Source organism: Ammospiza nelsoni, chromosome 9 (genome assembly GCF_027579445.1).
Source record: "Ammospiza nelsoni isolate bAmmNel1 chromosome 9, bAmmNel1.pri, whole genome shotgun sequence".
Classification (NCBI taxonomy): Eukaryota; Metazoa; Chordata; class Aves; order Passeriformes; family Passerellidae; genus Ammospiza; species Ammospiza nelsoni.
Genome location: NC_080641.1, coordinates 21727413 through 21750880, shown reverse-complemented (window position 1 = coordinate 21750880; position 23468 = coordinate 21727413). Strand labels below are relative to the sequence as shown.

Genomic DNA, 23468 nt, shown 5'->3' with positions numbered 1-23468 from the left:
CATCTGCTGACTAACACATCATGTGTCCCGAGAACAAATCCATGTTTGACTGTGGTAAGTCAGCACAAGCTGCAGATTTGTGCTTTTTCTGTACAGATCGTGTTTCTCCAAGACAGTGGTGACCACTGTTGTAGCTGTCTCACACTGAGTCACCTGGAAGATAGGAGCATATTCACAAGAACAGGAGTCAGCTGCACACAATCTCCATGAGTTTATAAGAATATTTTGGCAATAAAAACTCCAAATGCTATGCCTGAAGAATAACCTTAGGGCATTGCTTCTGGTAGTTCAGTATGGTCTCAGTCCCAGGTTTATTGTTCTGCTATGAATCTGATGACTTCTTCTCAAAAGCTGGGAATAAAGTCTGTAAATAACTGAGAAAATTTTGAGATATAAAATTATATATGAATATAAAAACTGTGTACCACTTCAATTCATAGCATAACACCCATCCAACCCAAATCTGGTGAGCATGAAGTAATTACAGCAAACACTTATTTGCTAATTAGACTTAAAAAAAAAAAACCCATCACATTATTTTTGATTACCGTATTTATTGGCTCTAAGTGGAAAAAACCCAACAAGTCTTAGTGGATTTGACTCAATACCATACATACTGTCTATATTCCCTGTTCACATAAATTTCAACTGAGAAAAAAAAATACACATTTTAAAGAACAGTTTCTAAATTAATTTCATAAACAAACTTCCAATAAACTTCTGAGAGTTGGAAGGAAAGCTATTTCAAGAGTTATAGCTCATGTTTTCTGAAGCAAAACACTTGATGTAAAGCACACCTGACATCTGACTTCATACACCTCAGAGGTTTTTTATGTAGTCTTCACTAAAGTGTACTTAATAAATGTTTCACAGTATCAGAGCATGAGTTCCTCCATCAGCTTTCCAACCTGTGAATTAGGTACTCACTGTAAACAAGGCTTCTACAAAAGGACAGTTCAAATACAAATAAAAAGGGCATTAGTAGCCAAGTTTCTTTGGGAGATAGGTTGCATTTGGTTCTAACTTCCTTAAGAAAGAGCAGCAGACAAAAAGCATGGTAATCATTTCTATTATTTGAAGCTCTTCAGTTTGAAGAGCATTTGTAAAAACAGACCTGATTATAACAAACTGAGATTTGTATAATTAACTTTGAAACAAAGCTTTCTTAGTGATAAATGCATTAAGAGCTGACATAATAATGTAAAGACAAGCTATTTGTCAACTTGTCAGATATGTGTGCTGAAGCTTCCCTTCTAATTACAAGATGTAGTACAGCACAACTGATATTTTAAAATTAATACAGATGCTGGAATGTTTCTTCAATAGTAGTGCACTTCATCTGAGATTACCATGACAAAATATGAAAAGGAAAGAGGACAGAAAGCAATGATTTACAGACGTTCTAACTTTTCACTCAGAAATTCTTCCACACTGTCTGTATTCCACTTGAGGATGCTCAGTTCTTCTGCAATGTTCCCACTGTCGTCCAGCAGCTTCAGTACAGGGTCAGAACCACGCACATACTGGGGGAAAGGAGAGTCAGTTACCTTGGCTTGGCTCCATACTAACACTGCCCCTGCTCTCAAGTGATTTAAATCAGTTCACGCTTCTGACCTGCATTTAATGTCAGAGAGGAAAGTGGAGGAACAAGTCAAATGAAGGGGGGTGGTGCTGGGTGTCAGAAACCTCTCCTTGTTCTCGCTGGTGCACCACAGCAGTTAATGCCTGTGCAGAGGGGCACTGCCATTGACCTGCCTTTGAAGGAGGCTATTTACTCCAATTGTTTTAAGTTACCAAAGCTAGCTTTTGATAATGAATGATTTTTCTTATATGATCAACAGCCTTTTTACCATTTTAGAAATTCTGAGTCACTCTAACAGGTCGAAGTTCTATCAATTTCTAATGTAATCACATTCTTTCTTGCTGTGTTGTATCTGTGCCTACTATGCTTTGCTGGTAACATAATTCTTCAGTGCTTCTCAAACTCACTAAGTTCTAAATTAAGTAATGCAAATAAAAGCTTTGAACAGTATTAGGAAGCTCTGACCATTTAAGTTTATGGAAAGATTTCCCCAGGAGTATTACACTGCTCAGCTGAGCTAACCTAGCTCGTGGCACCTCTATACAGTTTTCCAAAAGTCCTGTGAATTAAACAGATTCATTTGCACTTTTTTTTCTGGTAGTACTGGATACCAATTGTAGTCTAGACTGCTTTGATGTTCAATAAATCTATAATGTAAAAAAAAAAAAAAAGAAACAGACGTACAGAAGGAGAGAAAGCTTTTGAAAGAAACTGGAGGACATGGAGACATGAATGTGTGAGACAGACAGAGGAAATCTGTTTTACATAGAATCTGCTGCTGAGAGGACAAATCACTTATTGCAGCCATGCATAGCTATGGAGTGATTCCAGATGGTGCCATTTGGGCAACAGAGATGGCAGGCACAAGATGTGAGACTCAAGATGTGCATCTTTAAAGTACACTTGAAGTTCACACAGGATTTTAAGAGGAAGGTGAAGTCTGAGATTAGATCTTGAAACCAAAGAATTGTTGGAGCTTAAGGCAGTGTAGCTTATGCAACTCTGCATATATGCAAGTCATAAGAAACACCATTCAGTATATGCATTTTTATAAAGCTGGATGTCTGAAGTATATAGAGAAAAACCAGCACAGTAGAACACAACAAGGGAATTCTGAAAGGGAGATGAAAAATCCAAGTATCACTGAATGTTATGGAAATGGCAGCTCTGTAAGAAAACTAGGGGAGAACAAAACAGGAGAAACTATGACAGAATTGAGTAAATCCAAGATATCTATAAAGTAAGAACAGAATATAAACATTCCTCAGATTCTTTTCCCATCTGCTATAATAATAATTTTTTCTTGAATTAAAACCAACCAAACAACAATAAAGTAAACCAGAACCTCACCACCACCAAAGAACTAGTACCAAACAGTTACTGAGCAGTAAACAAATCAACATTACTAACAGGAACTTGTAAAGATTCACACTGGCAATGCAAATATATGTTCTCTACTGAAGGATTACTTGATCAGCAAATAGGGAACAATCCACAAGACTGTCTCCACCAAATACAGTTCTTCTTAACATCACAAACAAAAAAGTTAGGCTATTACTTACCTTGATTTGCAACCCCCTGAAGAGTTTTGGCTTATCACTCCTGACGAAAGCTACAGTTTGGACAAAAGAAAGAAAATCAAATTCTTCTCTACTTGCATAAAGTAGATTTATGTCAAATTAGTATTCCCCAATTTTTTTTTTAGTTATGCTTTAAAAGATATTTTAATGTTAAAATCTTACTACCTTCATAAAATTAATAATACTAAGCCTATTATGCCAAAGGAACACCTATTTTTGCTGGTAATCCAAAGAGGAATTCTGTCTGTTTGGATTTTCCTTGAACATTAGTGCAACTGTGGAAGGCAGTTGATCTGCACACCCAACTGGCAGCCTTCAGCAGCCTGGCCCATATGCTGCTGCTAGGCAATGTGAGGAAAGGCGTTGGAGCAATGGGAGCCTGGCTGAGGATCAGCGCTGGGAGGGAAGCTGACAGTGAGTGACACCATCTCAGCAGCACCCTCCCCACTCTGCAGCTCTGCAGGCCAGGCATGCAGGAAGCCGTGGGCAGAGGTGTTATCCTGGTGAGCAAGGTGGTCAGTCTTGTCTTGCAGAGATCTCTGAGATTATGTGTTCAAAACCAGCAAGAAAAGCAAGCTAGAAAACAGGAAGAGAAGCTCGTATTTCCTTTTCTCCTGGCACTGCTGAAGGCAGCTGGTGTCAAGGCTCCATGGGCTGTGAGGGAAGGCAGGTCTGAGGGGAGCTGCTGCTGCACCACTCCTCACCTGCGGCACCTGGCAGCAGCTATTAACTGCAGCACAGCCCCTGCATCCTCACAGCACAACCAGGCCTTGCATTAATTCTGAAAAGACAGTATGAAGTACTTCAGGACAAAGTGTGAGCATAATCCCCTACTTCCTAGCACTTCACCCTAATGAATGTCTGAGTTCCAGAAATATTTAAAATTTATTTAGAAAATAACAGTTCTCATTCTTCCTTTTCACATGCTAAAAGCTGAATTTAGTGTCTATATAGAGATTAAGTGGATTCAGGATGCTCCTGGAGTATGTCAGCAGCATCTCCCCAAGGATGAACCCTGTCAGTACAGACTGACTGCTACAAGGGTGCCAGCTGCATGTTAAAGCTGCTTTTCCAAGGTTAGACAACAATGAATCTCTCAGAAATTGCAGTGCATCCAGCTGGTGCACGGAGATGAGTGCAACCTCAGGACTAACGTTTCATACTGCCTGACAAAGTGTAGTGCTTTCCTCAGTAATTGCACAGATATCCCCTGGCATCTTTGTACCTATCTTTACATTACTGCAGACAGTTCCCTTAACACTTTCTCAGCATGGTTATACAGTGGCACTTACTTTCTTCCCTCTTTCACCAGCTCCCGGTACAGAAAAAAATCATATACACTGCTTGCTGCACCAACTACTACACAATATAAAGAGGTTTAAAAAATACCAATGGCCCATGGAGCTGCCAGATGTACCAGGCCCCTGAAGAAAATGAGTTGTCTCACTCAAATTGTCTTTATTCCTTCTACAGACTATGCACTGATGTCATTGTAAGCTGTGCATAACAACTTCAAATAGCACAAAATAACCTGTACTTGCTCACATACTGCAGTTTGATTCTGATTTAAACTCAAAAATGTATTTTCAGCTTCAGTGTTCCCCATGCCCTTGTGACATGTTGCCTTCGTTGTCATCAAAAGTAACGTGCAAAAAAGCAGCACAGACATTTATTATTATTTGTTAAGTCCACAGACTGTTGAAGTGTTTCTGGAGGAATTTTTCCACGTTTTTCTTCAACCTAAATCTTAAGCTGAAATCAGTCTCTAGAGCTTTATATGAAAAGAGGGTTTTAAGAAGCAGTCAGTACAGTGGGTGACTAATTGCAAAATGGTACAAGAACATAGTAAAATGGATAGAGTTTCTGAAGCAAATCTGAACTCTGGAACTTGATTGTAATAAAAAATTGCCTTTGGGAGGAACCTCAAGTTACAGCACTTCAAGCTTGTAACAGGTGTGAGGATTTGTTACTTGAGTGATAGATTATTTGATGAAAGCTTATTTGGACACAAGAGGCTGTTCTCTGGCTGCAGTGTTGGACTGAACAAGCTCACATAAAGTAGAAACAGCATTAGGTGGAAGAAGAAAGTATTCTATAGGCAGCATTAAATTCTGCCACATTAAAAGTAGCTATTACACACTTGTATCAATGTCAAATGTCTAAATCTTCTGAAAGCTGAAGCACTACAGAATGCTTTTCCTGAAATTTTAGACAGCTGGAACTAAATTAGTTTCTGTTATGGCATATTTATTTCTAATGCTGATCATTATGACTTTCTGCATCATTCACTTGAATTTGTAATGCAACAAAGAAAAACACTCAATGTACAAACAACTTAAATTTGTATATTCTGAATTTTGGAAGCTAAAATGAGAAACTCAAATACTGACATGTGTTAAAAACACAGATTACCCCATCAAATGCTTTTTTTTTTTTTTCTTTCCACAAAATCAGTCCTTGAGTTGAATTAGCAGCCTTTGAAATGATGAGGTTAGGAAGAGAGATGCAGCTACAGTGCACATCTAGGGACATATGACTGCTTGCTTATCATGGCATGTGGGGCATCTGCTCCACCTTCACATTGCTCCAACAGTGTCCCCTCTATACCCTGACATCAACATTGCTTCTTATGGTTCTGTCTCTAAATAGTACTTGCACGTCATCTATACACCATTATTTAGTAGTTTGGTGTTTCATACTAAATCCTATTCAAGCTATCTCCCCATCTGCTTCTCTCTGTAGCAGCTTTAGGAATTACCCACCACAGAGAAACAAGCCTTTCTCTAAGCTATCTGTGGATGAGCAGGAGAGGCATTTTCCACCGTGACTTTTGCAAGATGAACCCTGAGCTCAGTGCCAGGACACCACGTTCTGAGGGATTAAATCCTGGAGCAGGAGTCAGAGCTGTTCTCCAGACACAGAGAGCTTTGCAAAGCCACTTCACCTTGTGCTGCAGGAAATGATGAGCAGCACCAAAGCACTGCTGCTGAAGGCACTGCTGAGGTGCTCCTGAAGAGAGACAGGACAGCCCCACAATCACCTACAGCTACAGGCTCACAGAAGGATCAGGTGTGTATGAGCATTTTAAAGCCTGGACCCCACTGAACAGTGCTTTTAAAGAACTAAAAGAAGCCTTTACCTACAAACACAACAGATTGGAGAACTCACTGCTACTGTTAGAATGTCCATTAGTTTCAATACAAAACATAGAGGTGTAATAAGAAAGTCTGTGAAAACGAGTTTGTTGGAGTTCAATCCCAGAGCCCTAAATGGATTCTGCAGGAATCTCAGGATCACTGAGGCCAAAAGGGCAAGCCTGTGTACATGCACAGACCTGCACTGTTCTCTGAGGTGCAGCAGGACACAGCATAAAAGAACTTCCTGACCCAAAATGGACATGAAACATCTCCCCAGGCAGAACAAACAGTTGTTTTGAGTTAACCTGAATAAACAGAAAGCAAGTGTAATGTTACTTCAGATAAGCTAAAGGGCAGTCTGCTTTCTTGGCCGTGAATTATTAGACACAAGTTGTTTGAAAATAAGAAATTTTACTGGAGACACAAGTTAGTGCATAATCTTGCAAAATTTTATATTAAAAATGCACAAAGGGCTTGACCATACAGACTTGACAATTTTATACCTGAAATGAACTTGAATTAAAAAACATTTTATTGAGCCATTCCCAATTATCAAGTGTTAAATCCATGAAAAAGACAAGAAACCAAAACAAAAGCTAGAGTAAGAGAGGGACATTTTATGACGACAGGAAATTCCAATATTTAGTAATGCCTCCAATAGTAGAGCATTGCTAAGACAATTGGCAATATTTGCTAGAAATATGAAGATGTAAATCAGTGGGCAAGACAAAAGCATCAATGTCTTCCCTCAGACATTTGTTTTGGGGACAAATACATGCTCTGCAGTTTTGAATATGGGATGAGTCTGCTTCCAAAGTTACCATGAAAGCTGAGCAAAAAGACTGAACTACAGCACACCACAAGCACTCATTTACATTTGAATGACTACAGCTCTGTACCTTTTGGGGACCTCAGTTTGAGATAAAAAATTAAATTTAAGAATTCATATGGCACATCAATAACTACTAGTGGTAGTCTCTTAAGTTACAATGCAGCTGTCCATGATTTTATAAAAAGCACCACATGCTTTCAGAAATGAATCCAAGACAGAGCTCCAATCAAACCTGAAGAAGAAGCTTCAAAAAATCCCAAAGACAGGGTGCTTTGTATAAGCAGTTGGGCAAGAGACATTTCTAAATCTGAAGGGAAGTATTGTTTTAATTTGTGTGTCATCTATTTGCAAAAGATTACAATGAAGCAATGCATGTCTCCCACTACAGTACCCATATTTCTTAGCAAGAGTTTTAGTGATGCTTTTATATGTGCTAGATTTAAGGTTAGTATAATTTTCTAACTTTCTTTTGTCTGTACTTATGAATTGCAGATTAAATAACTAGGAAATGAGTGATCTTCATACAATACAATCCCATAAGAAATTACATTTTAGTAGCTAAAAGAATTCCCTTAACACTTGGAGAAGTTGGGTGATAGTGCTGATTGACTCTGAAGTCAGAGGATTTAATGTAGCTGCACTCAGCATGAGTGCAAGGATTAAGAACCTTGTTTCTAGAACAGATTTGCTGGAGCATGTCCATTTCTTAACTCACAAGGAGAGGTGAGAATTATTTTATTGAAAAAAGCAAAAGAATAGAGAGAAATATGTAAGGAATGTTCAATGAAAAAACCCAGTCTAATTCAGTTTTTTAAACAAACTGGAGAGAATGTGGGAGTCTAAACACTGATCTCCTATCTCATGGTGAACAGAACACAGCTGCCACTGAAAAGTCAACTTAAAACAAATATGCAAGATTAATTACTGGCCCAGCTAATTCATTATTCTGTTCCAGAGCCTCAGTTTTATGGATGTCTACCAAAAACTGTCATTGTGTTACCTGGTATAGTAAGACATTGCTTCATCTATGAATCTTGTCACTTAGATTGTTAATATTCTACTTTAATGAAGAGCTTTCAAATGACAAATATTTAAGAACAGTTTTATACAGAACAATTTCAAAATATATGTAATATAGGAATTAATTTTAGAGTACAGCATTTATAATAAAGCACTTTATTTTAAGGGAAACTTATCAGTAAGAATATTTCAGTACTGAATTTAAAGGAGGCATACAGAAATGGGGTCTGCTATCAGACTTATCACAAGGAACTATCTGAAAAACCTAAGAGACATGGCCATATTCACAAATGCCAAATTTAGTGTTTGGTGTGACACTACAAACAGTAATATCCAGTTCAAGACTGAGATAACTTGCTGAAGACCAGACTTTTCCATCCTCGTGCTGAGGACTAGATTTTTGTCATCACTTCTCACTCCTTTGCTTTCCTATTATATACAAATATATTCCATATGTAATGATTCTCACATTTCAGGCACACAGGTGGACTGAGAACTGTTTATAGCTAAAGATTATATAACCAGTAATTTTGAAAGAAACTTTGACAAGGACCTAGCAGCCCACAGCTTCTTCCAACTGTGCAACTTTTACAAACCTTTATTAATTCAACTGATTTCAATCCTTAACTATTTTAATATGTGAATCTCATAATAAAAAATCAAACCACAACAAAAAAAAAACCCAACAAAACAACACTGCTCATCCCTTAGCCAAATAAAACATAATCCAGATTTAGCCTGAGACACATCAAATCTGTGGGACTAATCCAAGTGACAAAACAATTTACACAGGTACTTAGAGGCCAAGACTTCACAGTTATTAATCTCAGAATACAGTAGTAACATACACTAATCCATGTAATTCTAATATATACAAAGTCCTGCAATTAACAATGCCATTTTGTGTATATTCTGGGGAGAATAACCAAACACATCTAAACAAACTCTAACAAAACCCTCAGAGAAGCTATGGAAAAGGATTCAGGCATTTGTGATGGGACACTGCCAGTGACAGGCTACACAGCTGAATGAAGCCTACAAAGACAATGCTTCCAAAGCAGCAGCATGACCTTAAGGCAACCTAACTTCCATAACAAATGTCTCAAGATGGAGACATTAAATACTGTTTCTGTTAGAAGTTACATTACAGGAGAAAATCTGGGTATTCTGAGGTTAATACTAGTGTGAAGACAAACAACAGCTGAAAGAATATTTTCTACTGCTTTTAAAAATTTCTAAGTATGCTTCTAATACATATCCCATCTTCCAATCTCTTCTAATACCCTAGCTGTAAATTTGGTTAAGATAAGTTTAGATTGAGTAGCTGCAGAAATTGGTGATAAAAACATAAAAAAAGAAATTTAAGTGCACTACTCTGTCCTTTCTTAATTCTTACTGTACCGAATCAAAACTGGTGGTCAAAACAGAGATCCTTTTCAAAAAACAATGAACTGTATCCAGCCACTTTAGAAAGTAACCTATATGATAAATGGAATGTAAACATTTGAGGAGGTTTAGATAGCCAAGAATTGAAAGGGAAAAACAACTAGTCACAATTTTCGAGTTTTTCCTTTGCACCATCCCAAGTCTCTGGAACATGTCTCAGAGTGTGCACACAGCAGGAATTGAGGGCCATTTCCTTCAAGGACCTACATGTGAAGATAACTGAGCACACAATGCAGGCTGGAGTCAGGCTAACAGCTCAACCTTCTCCTTCAAACCTATGGCTCAAATGAGCACTTTCATGTCACAAATCCAGAACCATAAAGCAGCTTGAGTGAATGGGCAACAACAGTTGGAAATATTTTTATGTTTGCTAAATTTGAACATTCATGGAGATAATACAGACTCCCGTGCTAACAAAGTTATCTCCTCACGTCCCTCAGTATGACAAGTCATTTAAAGAATTCACATTTGGACATTTTATACAGTGGAAAAGAGAAAAGAGCTTTGCTCTGGCCTTGTCATTCAACTCAGCTGTGTGGGCAGAGGTGGCAGGAAAGGATATAATGCAGTAGAACTTATGTAAGTTGTAACCTGCTTTAAAAACTTTTTTTCCCCACTTTTGTCAGCCAGCCTTCAAACAGGGAGGTATTAATACTTCCCACAGTAGATGGAGACTTGCTGCTTGTGCAATTTTAAATTCTAAAGCTACATTGGTACTTATGTCCAACTATGTCCAAAATACAGCATTAGGGAGTATGGTATTAGGGTCCTCATTTCAGGGAAAAACCCCAAAATAAACTATAGTACTGCTATCACTTAAGCTCTTCCCTAATTTATAAGAAAAGTCCAGTTTGAAATTTCTCACAGATTTTTTTCCTGCAGCTTCCTCCCGCCAGACACTGATGGCACTGAATTTCCTTTTGTTTTACTGTATTCTATTCCTGTTATCTGACTGTCATTATCCACTGATAAAACAATTATATGGCAGGATCTGTGAAAATAAAATTGTTCCATAAGTGCACAATATAATTTCATCTGGCAATTACTGGAGGCTGGTTCTATGAGTTTCAGGTCAATGCAACTTCACTGATATAATACACTGAATTTATGACTACTTGTAATGTACTTAAAAGTACCTTTTGTCATTCAGCTGTGACAATATTTCATATTTGAAGGAGTACTAGTGGCTTTACTTACCCTGGACTTGAGGGAACCTTCCCAATTTTCATCCACATACTTCTAGGACAGCTCCTGCATAAAGCTGTAATAATAAACAGAAGCTGTTTATGACAAAAGTAACTAAATTACTAGTTTATTTATAATGTGTTATCTGTTGAACTGTTTTTCTCTGGGGAGACAATATGATACTCTGTCAATGCTAATTACAAGTAAGATCCTAGACAGAATCACAGTTCCAGACCTGTCTCTGATTATGCAACAACTGACCCATTCACTCAGAATACATGGTAATTTTCATTCATTATACTAAAAATGTAAAAACAACAAAAAAGATCTTTTGAGATATACTGTTGGTGTAAGCAAAGTTTCATTTAAAAATTGCAACTGGACATGTTACAACACGAATTATGGATTTTTAATAGGAAAACTATTCCTTCCTTCCCAAAGATACTAACAAAATCTCATTAAATGAAATTTTATTTTCCACTTTAAACCTAACTTGGACAGTGAAATACTTATAATAAAGACAAGGCAGTAATTTAAAATTTCCCATTTGGGCTACTGGTTGATTTTAGTTCATTGTGTTTGCAGAAGGAGGACAGATCACATTAACAGGCCTTAGGTGAAGTAATATGTACAGGCTGGGCTAACTTTGATACTTGCACTTAGATGTCAATCCCTCCTGTCTGCTATGCAAGATATTCAGATTCAGTCTCTTTAAAATATATATTAAATTTTATATAATATCTATAAAAACCATCCACCTTATTATCTTGCATACTGTCATATTTTTAGACTATTTTGTGATTCTTTTTGCAACATGCAAATGGTTCTACAGTTTGATGAATCTTAGATAAATTGACAACATATTTTCCAGCTACTAAAATAGAACTTCATACTCCAAAGTAAGGCATTTTAATATTACACATAGTATATATACTACAGATATATAATACTGTATACCAAATCACATCCTTCTAAGCCTTAAACTCCACTGTCATAGATTAGCAGACAGAATGAGTTTAATTTAAAAAAATTTAATTTATTACCTTTCACAGACAATTAAAACCTCTGCTTTCATGGTCTTTTAGACAGTGTTTTCATAACAAATGTGCAAGTCTGAGTACAGAAAGTATAACCTTACTGAAATTACATAAATTCATGCTTCACTTAAAATATGAACTGTGAACACAAGTAATTAAAACTAACTTTCATGAACCCATCTGAAAAAGCAAACCACACATGATAAACAGACATCTCCAAGACAATTTTATTAACATTCCATCACCGATTGCATGGAGGCATTACAGACAGGCAAAAATACATGTTCATTTCTGAATATTCAAATTCTGATTCAGAGCCAACTCCGTATTTACTGAAATACTATGAATTAGAACATAACAAATACTCTAATGATTTGCAGGGAAATTACAACTTCTCTCTTGCATGAACTAATCAATAATCATTACTTCCATGGGAAGCTGAAAAGAGAATGTTACACTGCATTATCTGTTCAGAACAGCATCTCAGAAATTTGCCTAGCTACAGATACATTTTCAACTAAACATTGTATTTAAGATAAAAATCTAAGATTTGACTGTTGAAACCCAGAAATACTATGAAACAATACTCAAGAGATCATAAATACTAGACTTTTTAAAAGCTTTTTCACCACCCAACTCAAGGTTTTAATTAAAAAAGGCAGTGATAAACAGCTCAGATACTAGCTGGCATTATTAAAATTTCTCCTGAATTAAAACACGAAGTAATTACAAAGATGGAGGAAACATGGCACAGGGTTCATAAACTTCACTTACCTTGTCCTTCTTTTTTTTAAAAAAATTCAACAGTTGTATCAGCAATCCTAGATTTAGATATTCCTTTAAATACTCACTAAATATATATTCTGATTTCTCTGATGCTGACAGCTATCTGCATTTTCTATCAATAAGTCAGTATAAAGAAGTAGACAAAGGAATAAATAACCTTCTATGTAGTTAATTATTTTATGTAAGTCTATCACAAGCTAAGTACACTCAAATTTAGGACAACAGTAAAATGAACATTTTTGAATTCTTATGACTGCAAATTATTCTTAGTCTTTTTCCTTCCAAACATGAATTTTTATGGAACAAAATCACTGTAGAAATCTAAAATATGTAAGACATTTTGTAACACCTCACTACTCCCAGTTTATAACTCCTGGCCAATATCTTATAGAAATTTAACAAAGAAAACAGCTCAATCATTGATGTCTAAATTTTGAGCTTGTAATTCTGCCATAATTGAAACCCAAATGTTCTCAGACAAAAAGGTTTAGATTCATGCTGGGAATAACAGCTGCTTTCTCGATGGCTAGACCAAAAAAAAAAAATCAACTGGCTTCATTTATGACTGTAAACAAAGGTGTCTTTTGCAAAAAACCCAGGTTTAGTCGCATCACTTAGCCCACCACAAAAGCCTAGTTGTTAATATCTACCATCTCATTGTGTCCAGAGCAGATGTTCTCCAAATTTCTTTGTGAAGGCAGCCACTGTGTTCAAGTATTAGTAAGAATGACATGTATCATATGGAGGCACAAACATCTTGAGCCAGTTCATTACACAATGCTTAACTCATGAGTTAGTTCATTTTAAAGCAATGCTTCACTTGTTTTAGTGCTCATGAAAGTGAGTCTAGTACTAGAAGCAATGAAATAAAGGCATTCTAAACTATTACTGGTGTCCATGTTAAAATCCAAAACAACTGCTGATTCATGTCTGCATCCATAAAAAGAACTTAGATTTTTTATAACATTCTAATAGCATGTTTTCTAAAACTACTGTGACAATATTTGAACTTTTCTCTCATTTTTTTCCAAAGTATCAACCTGAGTTCAGTTTATTTCAAAAGTTTTTTGAAAGCATCTGAAACTCTTTTACCAGTCCATACTGATGCAATCAGGTGGCTCTTCACAAATGAAAAGAGACAAACCACATTATTGGTCATGCCTGCTTTAATTATGAAAGAGAATGCTAATTACATCAGAATAACACCTTTCTGCATAAGGATTATGCTAGTTAAAAATATGCATTGTAAAAATAAGGAACTTCTTTAACTTATATGAAAGAAAACTTTTCACCTGCTATTAGGAAGAGAATTGAAGCAATTTCTGCAAGACACAATTCCAGCAGTGCCTCATTTCTACACTGATATGGTATTGTTATCACAGTTACTCATGGTGAAGACTCCAAAAGAAAAGTGACATTCCTGCTGCATAACCTTTAATGTTTACACCCAAATAGGAATTCAGACCAAACTGAACAGCAAAAAGTGGTATTGAACAGAGATTGCTCCCTGATTGTAATAAAATTCTGTTAGATCAAAGGTGACAGAAAAGTTTAAAAAAATACAGCAAGTTATAGCTAATTTTACTTCTATGACATTTACATTTTGCACACTGCTTTCTTGTAATTATTAATTCGAGGTGACCCTGCCTGACACAGGTTACAAAGTGTCATTTAGGCTGGATTTGTACAGTTGTTTGGACTCAGCTGACAGTACGAGTCTTAAAACGTGAAATGAAACAGGCTGTTAAGGCACAGCCACAAAGGGGCAATAGCCACTTTATGGTACCTGGATTCTCTCCAGTATGTGCATACTGTCCTCTCCTAATATCAGTTTCAAAAATATAGTTAAGTTCAGAGAAAAAGCAGAAAAACAAACTTATGACTACAGCTAAACCTCTAGAATTTGCACTTGCCTCAGGTAAAATACTATCTTCCACCAAATCTTTAGTAACAACTCTCTTTCCAATGTTAACACAGTCTTTATGAAATTCACTGCAATTCTAATGTCATATTATGATATAAGCAGGTCTGCAGAAGACAGCTCCTCATCTCCTATTGACTTCAAAAGATTTCAGAAAAATATGGATGTTATTATTATTAATGGCCAAAGTTCCTTCATTTATGCAAAATGGTACTGTTGAAAAATAGGGTAAATTTTATGAAAGCATGCAACCTAATTTTTACTGTGTTCCAGCCACACACACAGAAAGCAAACCAGGTTAATTAGTATTTGTTCTTCCTAGAAATTTACAACAAAAATAGATTTTATTAGAAGTTTCTTTTGCTTTTCTTCTAAACTCTTTTAACTAGCAGTTCATTTGTGACTTTTACTAGAAAACTAGTCTTCTAAGCTAGAAACCTTCACAAGAATATACACCGAGATACAAACTATAAAATATTTTCTGTGGGAGAGAATGCACTTATATGGACAGCTCAAGGTTTTCAAAATCCCTTTTGTCTTTCCTTTTCCTGGAGGCAGAACATGAGTAAGAATCTGTGGGTTAACAGGGAGCAGTCAGAAAGCCTCACTGCCAGGAACACTATGAATTACTGCTCTATAATACAGCAAGCCAAGGAAGTCATTGCTACACACACACATCATTCTGAACTGAGGTCATCAGTAAATTTAGCAACAAAGCAACTTCTGCCACTGACAGCTCATTATCCTGTGAAGGGACATGCCTAACTCTAAATAAGAGTGTGGAAATAGAGTCCAACAGTCAAAAACCAGTTATGTGAATGAGTGCTACTCCTGGGATTAGTGATATGTATTGCAGGCAAATTGCTCTGAACAAAGCTGAGCAGAATCTAAGCTCTCATTTATTTGTGGGGAAGGAAATTCCTGCTGAGTGTAAAGGGTGAAAACAAGTCACAATGATGGTGTTTATTCACTGAGGAATTTACTAAGGAAGACTACAATCCGCAGTCTTGGAGATCCTCAGAACTTTGAGTTCTGCTTTGAGTAGAAGACTCAAGAGACGTTTTATTCTGTACATACAATATATAGTTGTGCATTACTATTCCATTCTTCAGCATTTAGGAAATGTGTCATCCACCACTACTTTTGGTGTTAAATGATACCCTCCTTGCAGGATTCTATAAACATTTGTGCTGTTTAAATCCAGCAACCACCAAAAAGTTCCAAACCAGCTTCTGCTCCTGGCAGCCTGTTTTTATTAACTTTGGTCTCTGCAATGTTTGGTGTAAGTTCATGTGAGCAAGAGATCTGGCACGAGAGTGAGACAGAAAATGGAGAAGCTGAGCAACCACCAACTTGGGGCCTCTGGAGCTGTCACTTAGATTAGGTGGTGTGAATACCCAGTTTGAGTGGAACAGAGAAGGGTGGCAGAAATAGGGCCCCTATTTACTGGCTCTCACTTGGACCCAGTCAGAATGGTGCAAGTGAAAGAGTACAGACAGGAAGCTAACAGGTCAGGTTTCAATTCTGGACTATACCATCTGATTCTATCTGAGCACCTACTTACCTCTACAAGTAGAATCCCTGAACATCTCTTTTATTCCCCAGTCTGTGCTTTTGTTAAAAAATAATGCATCTTAGAGTTGCAAAGAATACACTGAGAACAGATCTCATGAGGTATTTATTTGACCTTGCACATTTCATTAATTTTGAGACTTTTACTTTTTGAAGTTTCTTCAACAAATGTAGAGTCAAATGCCAGTGCTTTACCTAGATGAAGGTCAATCTTAATTAGCTAAAGGTATTCCACTGACCAGCACATTCAGCTGTTGATGCACATCAACAACTGAAACTCACATTTATAGTTTCCCTAACCTTTTTTTTCACTGATAAGATCAGATAGAGCTGTTCCATGGGTAAGGCTTACCCTATTACAGACAGATAATGTATTTTATCTTAGTTTATCTGACAGAGATGAACACTTAGTGAATATGAACCAAACAAAAGACAGCAAATGTCTGTCTTAGGCATTGACTAGTTAGCTGCACTTCCCTTATCTAGGACTACTTCTTATCAACATTAATTTTCATTGCCAATAACATCATGTACAGAGGGAAGGGAAAGAGTGTACATGGTGAAGTTCTTGAGAAGGACATCCACTGCAGCACACTTTTAATACAAGGAATGGTTGTGGGTAATATTTTGAAGCAACAGTACTGGTAAGAGACTTTCTCACTTAGAGAGAACAGTGCCATCTCAGATTCCCTAACCTCCCCCTCAAGAGAGCCCATAAAATCATCTCTGTATGAACTGCATGGGACACTTAGTTAAAAGCAAACTTTGAAAGGAGATCATATGACATATTAGTCTTAATTACAAAGTTCTGATTATTTACTTGAATGTTAAATAAAATATGCTGTCATTGGATCACACTATTGTTGAAGTCACACTTGCTAGAAAACTAATGAATTTCAACCATTTTTGTGTAACATGTTAGAAATAAGGAAGTTACAGTTTACAGTCAGGTAAAAACACAATTTGATTTTTTATAAAATATCAAAGAGACTTTACAGGACACATCAAAAGACAGAAAAAGATGTAGGTTTTGAGAAACAGCTAGAATTAAACTAAAATTCTAATTAATTTCTGTAAGTATTGATATGACTTACTTTACATCTCTGAGATGTCAATGAATTCTAAGTAGCTCTGTTTTTAACCATTGAGTTGAAAACCAGAAGTTCCAATGAGAGTAGACCTATTCATGTTAAGAGCCTCTGGCAGAACAAGAGAGCAGTCAACAGCAATTTGAGTGTAGCACTCTAATTAGTGTAGTGAAAAGAAAAAAAAAAACCAACCTGAAAAATGAATGTAAATTGGGTCACACAGGAGTAACCAGAAACATTAAAAGCACTTCAACTTATTTTACTTCCAGCAATTATTTTGAGTTTTATAAACTTTTTTTTGAGTTTTAAAAAGTAAGTCCGAACAAGAATGTTATTATTCTTGTTCAGACTTGTCACCTTATTCTTCCTTATACTTCATGAGAGCACATTTAGGAATTCTATACATGTAATAGGGTGGAGTTTTAAGAAAGCTTTCAATTTGTTTTGTTGTTTTTTTAATAGAAGAAGCATCTAGTCATTACATGGGTGTCATGTTTTCTAAGTCACCAAACACTTTAACAATATCACATGACAAATACTTGACAGTAGAATTTAAAAATGTTGAAGTTCAACACATATTGGTGAGCAAAATATATTTTTCAAAGCTTCATTTAGATATATTGATAACTTTTATGGGTTGCAGGAATCCTGCACAGTGCAACTATAAAATTTAATGTATTGCAAATTTTATCACAGAGCTGATTTTTAAAATCAATGTGGATTTTGACATGCATATATAATTGAGACAAATCTAAGGTTATAATATACAATTAATGGAATATGCTTATGGCTGTGTCTGAAATGATCACACAGCCTGTGTGAAGCTGCAGATGGAGTGCAGCTATTTTCAGCTACTGCAGAATATGGACAATCTCTCCTGCTACTACAATTTCACGCACAGTTAGCTTCACCTCCATTTCATCCTTCTCTGTTTTACACACCAGCAGCACTCTGCATCTGACAGACTGAGGCACAAAACTTGCAGCTGTCTAAAGCAATACTGTTTAAGCTGGCTTCTGAATTAGTGTCAGACTGCATACAAAATCTCTAGAGGAGGAGAAAATAACCAAAACAATTTTCATTTTACCCACAGTCCAATTATGAAGTAATTAAAATATTTCACTGGACAGGTGTCAGCAGAAGTTCAGAGCAAGACAAATTTTGTGTAACAAGAATATCTCACAGCTATTTTCCACAATGTTAATTCACAAACTACTGGACCAATAACAAGAGCAGGATTAATAAATACACTTCTTTCAAGGCTATGAAACAGTTCAAATCTGTAAACATCTCATTTGAGGTTGCACTGATACTGTGCAGCATGAAATATTTTTAGGCCTGAGGATATTTCACAGACCATTTGTGAAAAGCAGCAATTATGTAAAAAATCTCAGACAGATGTGCTATTACCTTTAAATTCTCATTTAGAACTCAGGCACAAGTCATGCAATAAACTAACTCTTGCTTTCTCTATTTCTGATATTTGCCACATGGCTGCAAAGACAGTAAAATTAAAATCCTGAAGCATGTCCTGGAACTCCAGGAGCTGCCAAGGCCGTCTGCAGCAGGCAGCCAAGGTGCTGTGCCACCTCTGGGGAAGCAGAGGTGCCTGGGGCACGGAGCCACAGCCCCAGCAAAGCCCAGAGCACCCCTGCCTGGAGCTCAGCAGCCTGCCAGGCTGCCAAGCACAGCCACACATCTCACACTGACATGCAGGGCTTCTGAGTAACATGAAAAACTCTACAAGCAAGAGGGTAGGAAAAAAAACCTTTAAGAACTTTCAATATTCGTTCACTCTTTACTATCAAATTGTCATTAGAAGGAAGATTTCTGTGGTAACAGGAAAAAAAAAACAAGGAAAAGAAAAACTACAGCAAAAGACAGCATTCAGTTTTCATAGTCTGCATACCTAGCATGAAAATTTTTGTTTAGCAAGAAGCTACTAAAAATTATACTGTTAACTTTTATGTAATGGTAAAATCTCAAGCTCAATTACAGACATCTGTTACAACCAGCACTATGTAAAAACACAAGTCATATCAAAATGTGATGATTCTGAATACAGTCTGTTAAGATAATATTAACAGTCTCCAAACACTAATTTTCCACTGGCTAGTCTTCAAGAGAAATTAAACCTCCTAACAACTGCCAGATCTGAAATATACATTTCTAAGCAGTAGTACCAGTATAAAAAATTTCCACTTTCTGAAACAGCATTCATAATAAAATTAGAAATGATGCTATAAGAAATCATAATGTTAGAACAATCCAGTATTTCCATTCATGCACACAATATGGGAAGCCTGCATTCAAACTCAGCTATGAAAATACTATCAGAATCACTCCCATACTTCAAGCTTGCCATATTAGCTCCAAATCTCAAATATCATTTGTATTACATTTCTTCAGAAATATCACAGAAATAAGGAAAGATAAAGTAATAATCAAAATCTACATTGATTTTGATTAAGGAAAGATAAAGTAATAATCAAAATCACATTTACTACAAAGCCCAACCCCAAGAAAATGAAACTGGGTAAAACACAAATAGATTAAAAAAACAACTTATAAGATATAATTTCTTGCTTCCTGTGAATATACAAGGAAATCTGGTCCACTATGAAAGAATTTGTCAAACACCCTTGAGACCCTGTCCAGCTCTGTGCTATTTACTTTACTTCATTGATCATGACTAAAATAGAAAAAGTTTCAGACTAATAATGTTTACAATGTGAAGTCCTGACCACAAAATGGCATTTGCTTATCCCTACACAGAAAGTGTAATTATCCACACAATGAAATCTAGGTCTGATTCAGGAAATTAAGAAGACTCTTTATTAATTTAATTTCTGTTATTTGATCCAAATTTTATTAATACAATGTTCACAGCACAAACTAACTTGCATCCTTAAGTATGTTATTGATAAATTGTTAAGACATTTTTCTCAGAAGTTACATTGACAGAAATGCAACATAGTTCCCAAAGCTTATTTTGCCATCAAATGACAACAGAAATTGTCCTGCTCCATAAGTTCTTGTGCTACATGTTGTGCACAGAGGCAAAACTCTGAGAATATTACCTGAGCAAATGAAAGTATCCTCTCTTCACTTGAGGACACAAAGCCTCACTGCTGCTGCCAGCACAGCTGTCACTGAGCCTGCTGGAGACTCTTTCTGTTCTGGCACTCCCTGTTGGTACATTTCCTTAGACTGCATTCTGAAACCTCAGGTTTTGTGTTTGCATAGGTATAGATATGTACATATTTTTATATATATATATATATATATATATATATATATATATATGTATATATGTGTGCGTGTATATATATGTGTATATATATATATATATGTGTGTGTGTGTATATATATGTATATATGTATATATCTATATCTATATGTATACACATGTAAAAGAACTGGAGCTTCCCCAGAGACAAACTTTCCCTTATCAGGTTCACATATCTAGCAAAGAAAAAGCCTTACATATCAAGTCCCAGAAGGATTGTATTGAAATATGACTTTGTTAATGCATAAAATTTACTACTAAAGTCTGTCAATATTAGGAGGCTACTAATTAAACTATGAATTCTCTGCCAATCTCAAACATATGCTTCTTGATACTTAATATATTCTACCTGACACTTAATCAGTAGTTTTATTAAAAATTAAAGGCAGACTTTCTTTTTTAAATATTAGGCTGAATTTCATTGACAAGAAAAACCTGCTAGATTTGCTCATTAATTTCATTATGTCAGTTATTTCACTATCTCCTAGCCATTAAAAATTATTTCAGCACCTCTCATCCTTGAAACATCTACTTTCTTGATGATTAATTTGTCTTCACTATATTCTAGAACACTCTTACATTACCACATATTAGAAAACACGTATTCTTTTCAAGAACTCTAAAAATTCTTCATTGATAACATACCTTAAGGATTACAGATATTTATTTACTATAGAGAAGGAAAGGTTTTGCTTTGAACAGACTGAAGCACAGCATGAACTCTTGGAGAGATAATTCCCAAAATTTCCAGCTGTTCTGGATATATCTGTATATATTCCCAAAATATCCAGCTGTTCTGGATATATCTGCATATATTCCCAAAATATCCAGCTGTTCTGGATATATCTGTATATATTCCCAAAATATCCAGCTGTTCTGGATATATCTGTATATATTCCCAAAATATCCAGCTGTTCTGGATATATCTGTATATATCCCAAAATTTCCAGCTGTTCTGCTGCAGGATGGAATTGAGCAGTCCTGCTCCTATCAGGTTTGTGCCACTCCAGGAACTGACTGGAGGCTGCAGCAGCCCTTTGTAGCCTGGGACTGATCTCAGCTATCCTGGCCATGGTGCTACAGGTCAGTGACAAAGCAGGAGCTGTCACCAAGCCCCGCTCTCCTTATCCCCCTCTTCTGCCCTCTTCCAACCCCATGGATGTTCCTTTGAAAGGAATCTGGATATAGCTCCCAACCATGGTCATGTCACACCAGGGAAGGGCTGCCAAAGAACCAAATCTTGCCCTGTTGGGACAGGGACATCGTTTCACAGCAGCATGGCAAGTCTGCAAACCCAGACCCTGTACATGCAGGGGTAACTGCTGCATTTCCCTCTTGAGATGATAACACAGGTTCTCATGTATCATAAACGTGACATGTTAAATTATTCCACGAGGGATTTGGTGCAAAACTCACCTTTCTGGTTTCCAGCTGAGCTTCTTCCTGGCAGCACTCCCTGCAGAAGGGATCCAGCTGATTCAGACTGAACTGCCCAAGGAGGTTGCAAGAACTGCACAGCAGGTTACTGGAGAAGCCCAGCTCTCTGCAAGCTTCTGATGACAACTGTGCTCCATAAACACTCACCTGAAAGTCAATACAATGTTGCACTTAGTATTAATTATTTTTTTAAAAGATGGTTTTAAATGCTGTAATGATTAGAAAGAACGACACAGTAGTATAAAAAGCCCCAAAGGAGCATTCTAAACTCTGCTGAAGCTACATATTAATTATGGCTGACTTATCAAATTAATGATGGTAGTAACTAAAACCATTTTCTTGCACCTTACTATCCACCCCTTTGATGCTTTACTGTCATCTTTTCACTTCACTGTCACTGCTGCATCTGCTCCCCTTGGAGCAATGACAGGGGCAGTACTGGCATTGTCACTGGGCTCCCAGCAGCCTCTCTCTCTCCTGACACCTTTGCCCAGCAGATCCCCAAACAATCCATGAATACAAGGCCAAAATGCTCTCCTGAGGATTTTATTTTGGGTTGTGTGTGTGTGACAAAGAACCAACCAAAACACCAAGAGTGTATGAAAAGAAGTAAAGGTTCCATTACATGATAATTCCTCCTTCAAGCAGTTTTGGTTACACAGCAAGCTCAAAACACCTTTAGAATAAAAGTACAGAGAAGCAAAGGAAGAAATAAAGATAAGGAAGTCTCTATCCCTAATATTTTTATTCAATTTTTAGTATCATAACTATCATATTTTCCTGAAACAATAAAACACTAATCATAATAAATGTCTCTGACTAGGACTGGAAAAAAACCCTCACACTCCAGAAAGCAAATTCCCATCAGAACAAGATAATTTCAGACACTTAGCAAGTGATGCGCCTCATTTCATCAGCGTTTGCTCTTTCAAAGCTTTGGCTCCAAATCTACGCTACACTGTTGCTTTGTTTTCACACCAAATAATTTCCTCTATTAAAAAAAAGGCAGCACCAATACAAATTATTTTAGGAAGCGGGCAGAAGTAGAGCCCAGTCTCCGACATGGAAAGCAAAGAGGCGGCCACGGCCTCAGGATCGGGAGGAGACGCCCGCGCCTCCCGCCCCGGGACACGTCTTACGCCGCCTCCCCCGCCCTCACAGCCGCTCCCTGTCTCAGGAGCTGCAGCCGCGCTCAGCCCCGAGCGCGAAGGCGCCGGTTCGGCTCTCACCGCCTGCAGCCCCAGGAGCCAGCAGAGCCAGCGCCGCCCCAGCGCCCCCAGCTCGGCCGCCGCCGCCATCTTGGTGCCGGAGCGCCCCTGCCAGCGCCGCCGGGGGCCGCGGAAGGACCTCACCCATGGCGGGTGACCGACACACCGCCTGATGCGGGAGAGCACAGACTAGCTCCCAGCCCCCGGCACTGCGAGCACAAACTGCTAACCCAGAGTATCTGCTGGATTTCTAGAGTAAAGACATTTTATTCTGTTCAGAGTAGTGCTTCGCAGCGGGGCTGGAGAAACTGCCGTTCTGCAACGCTGGTCCGGCATTGCGGAAACAAC

General features: G+C 37.2%; 1 protein-coding gene across 1 annotated transcript; it reads right to left on the bottom strand.

Annotated features, from left to right (window-relative positions):
• Positions 1 to 534: 534 nt before the first annotated feature.
• SELENOF (selenoprotein F) lies at positions 535 to 23221 on the bottom strand. The gene is made up of 5 exons (XM_059478259.1): positions 23142 to 23221; positions 21892 to 22059; positions 10795 to 10858; positions 3145 to 3194; positions 535 to 1523 (listed from the first exon to the last, which is right to left on the bottom strand). Exons 1-5 carry the CDS (start codon positions 23208 to 23210, stop codon positions 1392 to 1394), a joined length of 483 nt encoding a protein of 160 aa, XP_059334242.1. The 5' UTR covers positions 23211 to 23221; the 3' UTR covers positions 535 to 1391.
• Positions 23222 to 23468: the final 247 nt, after the last annotated feature.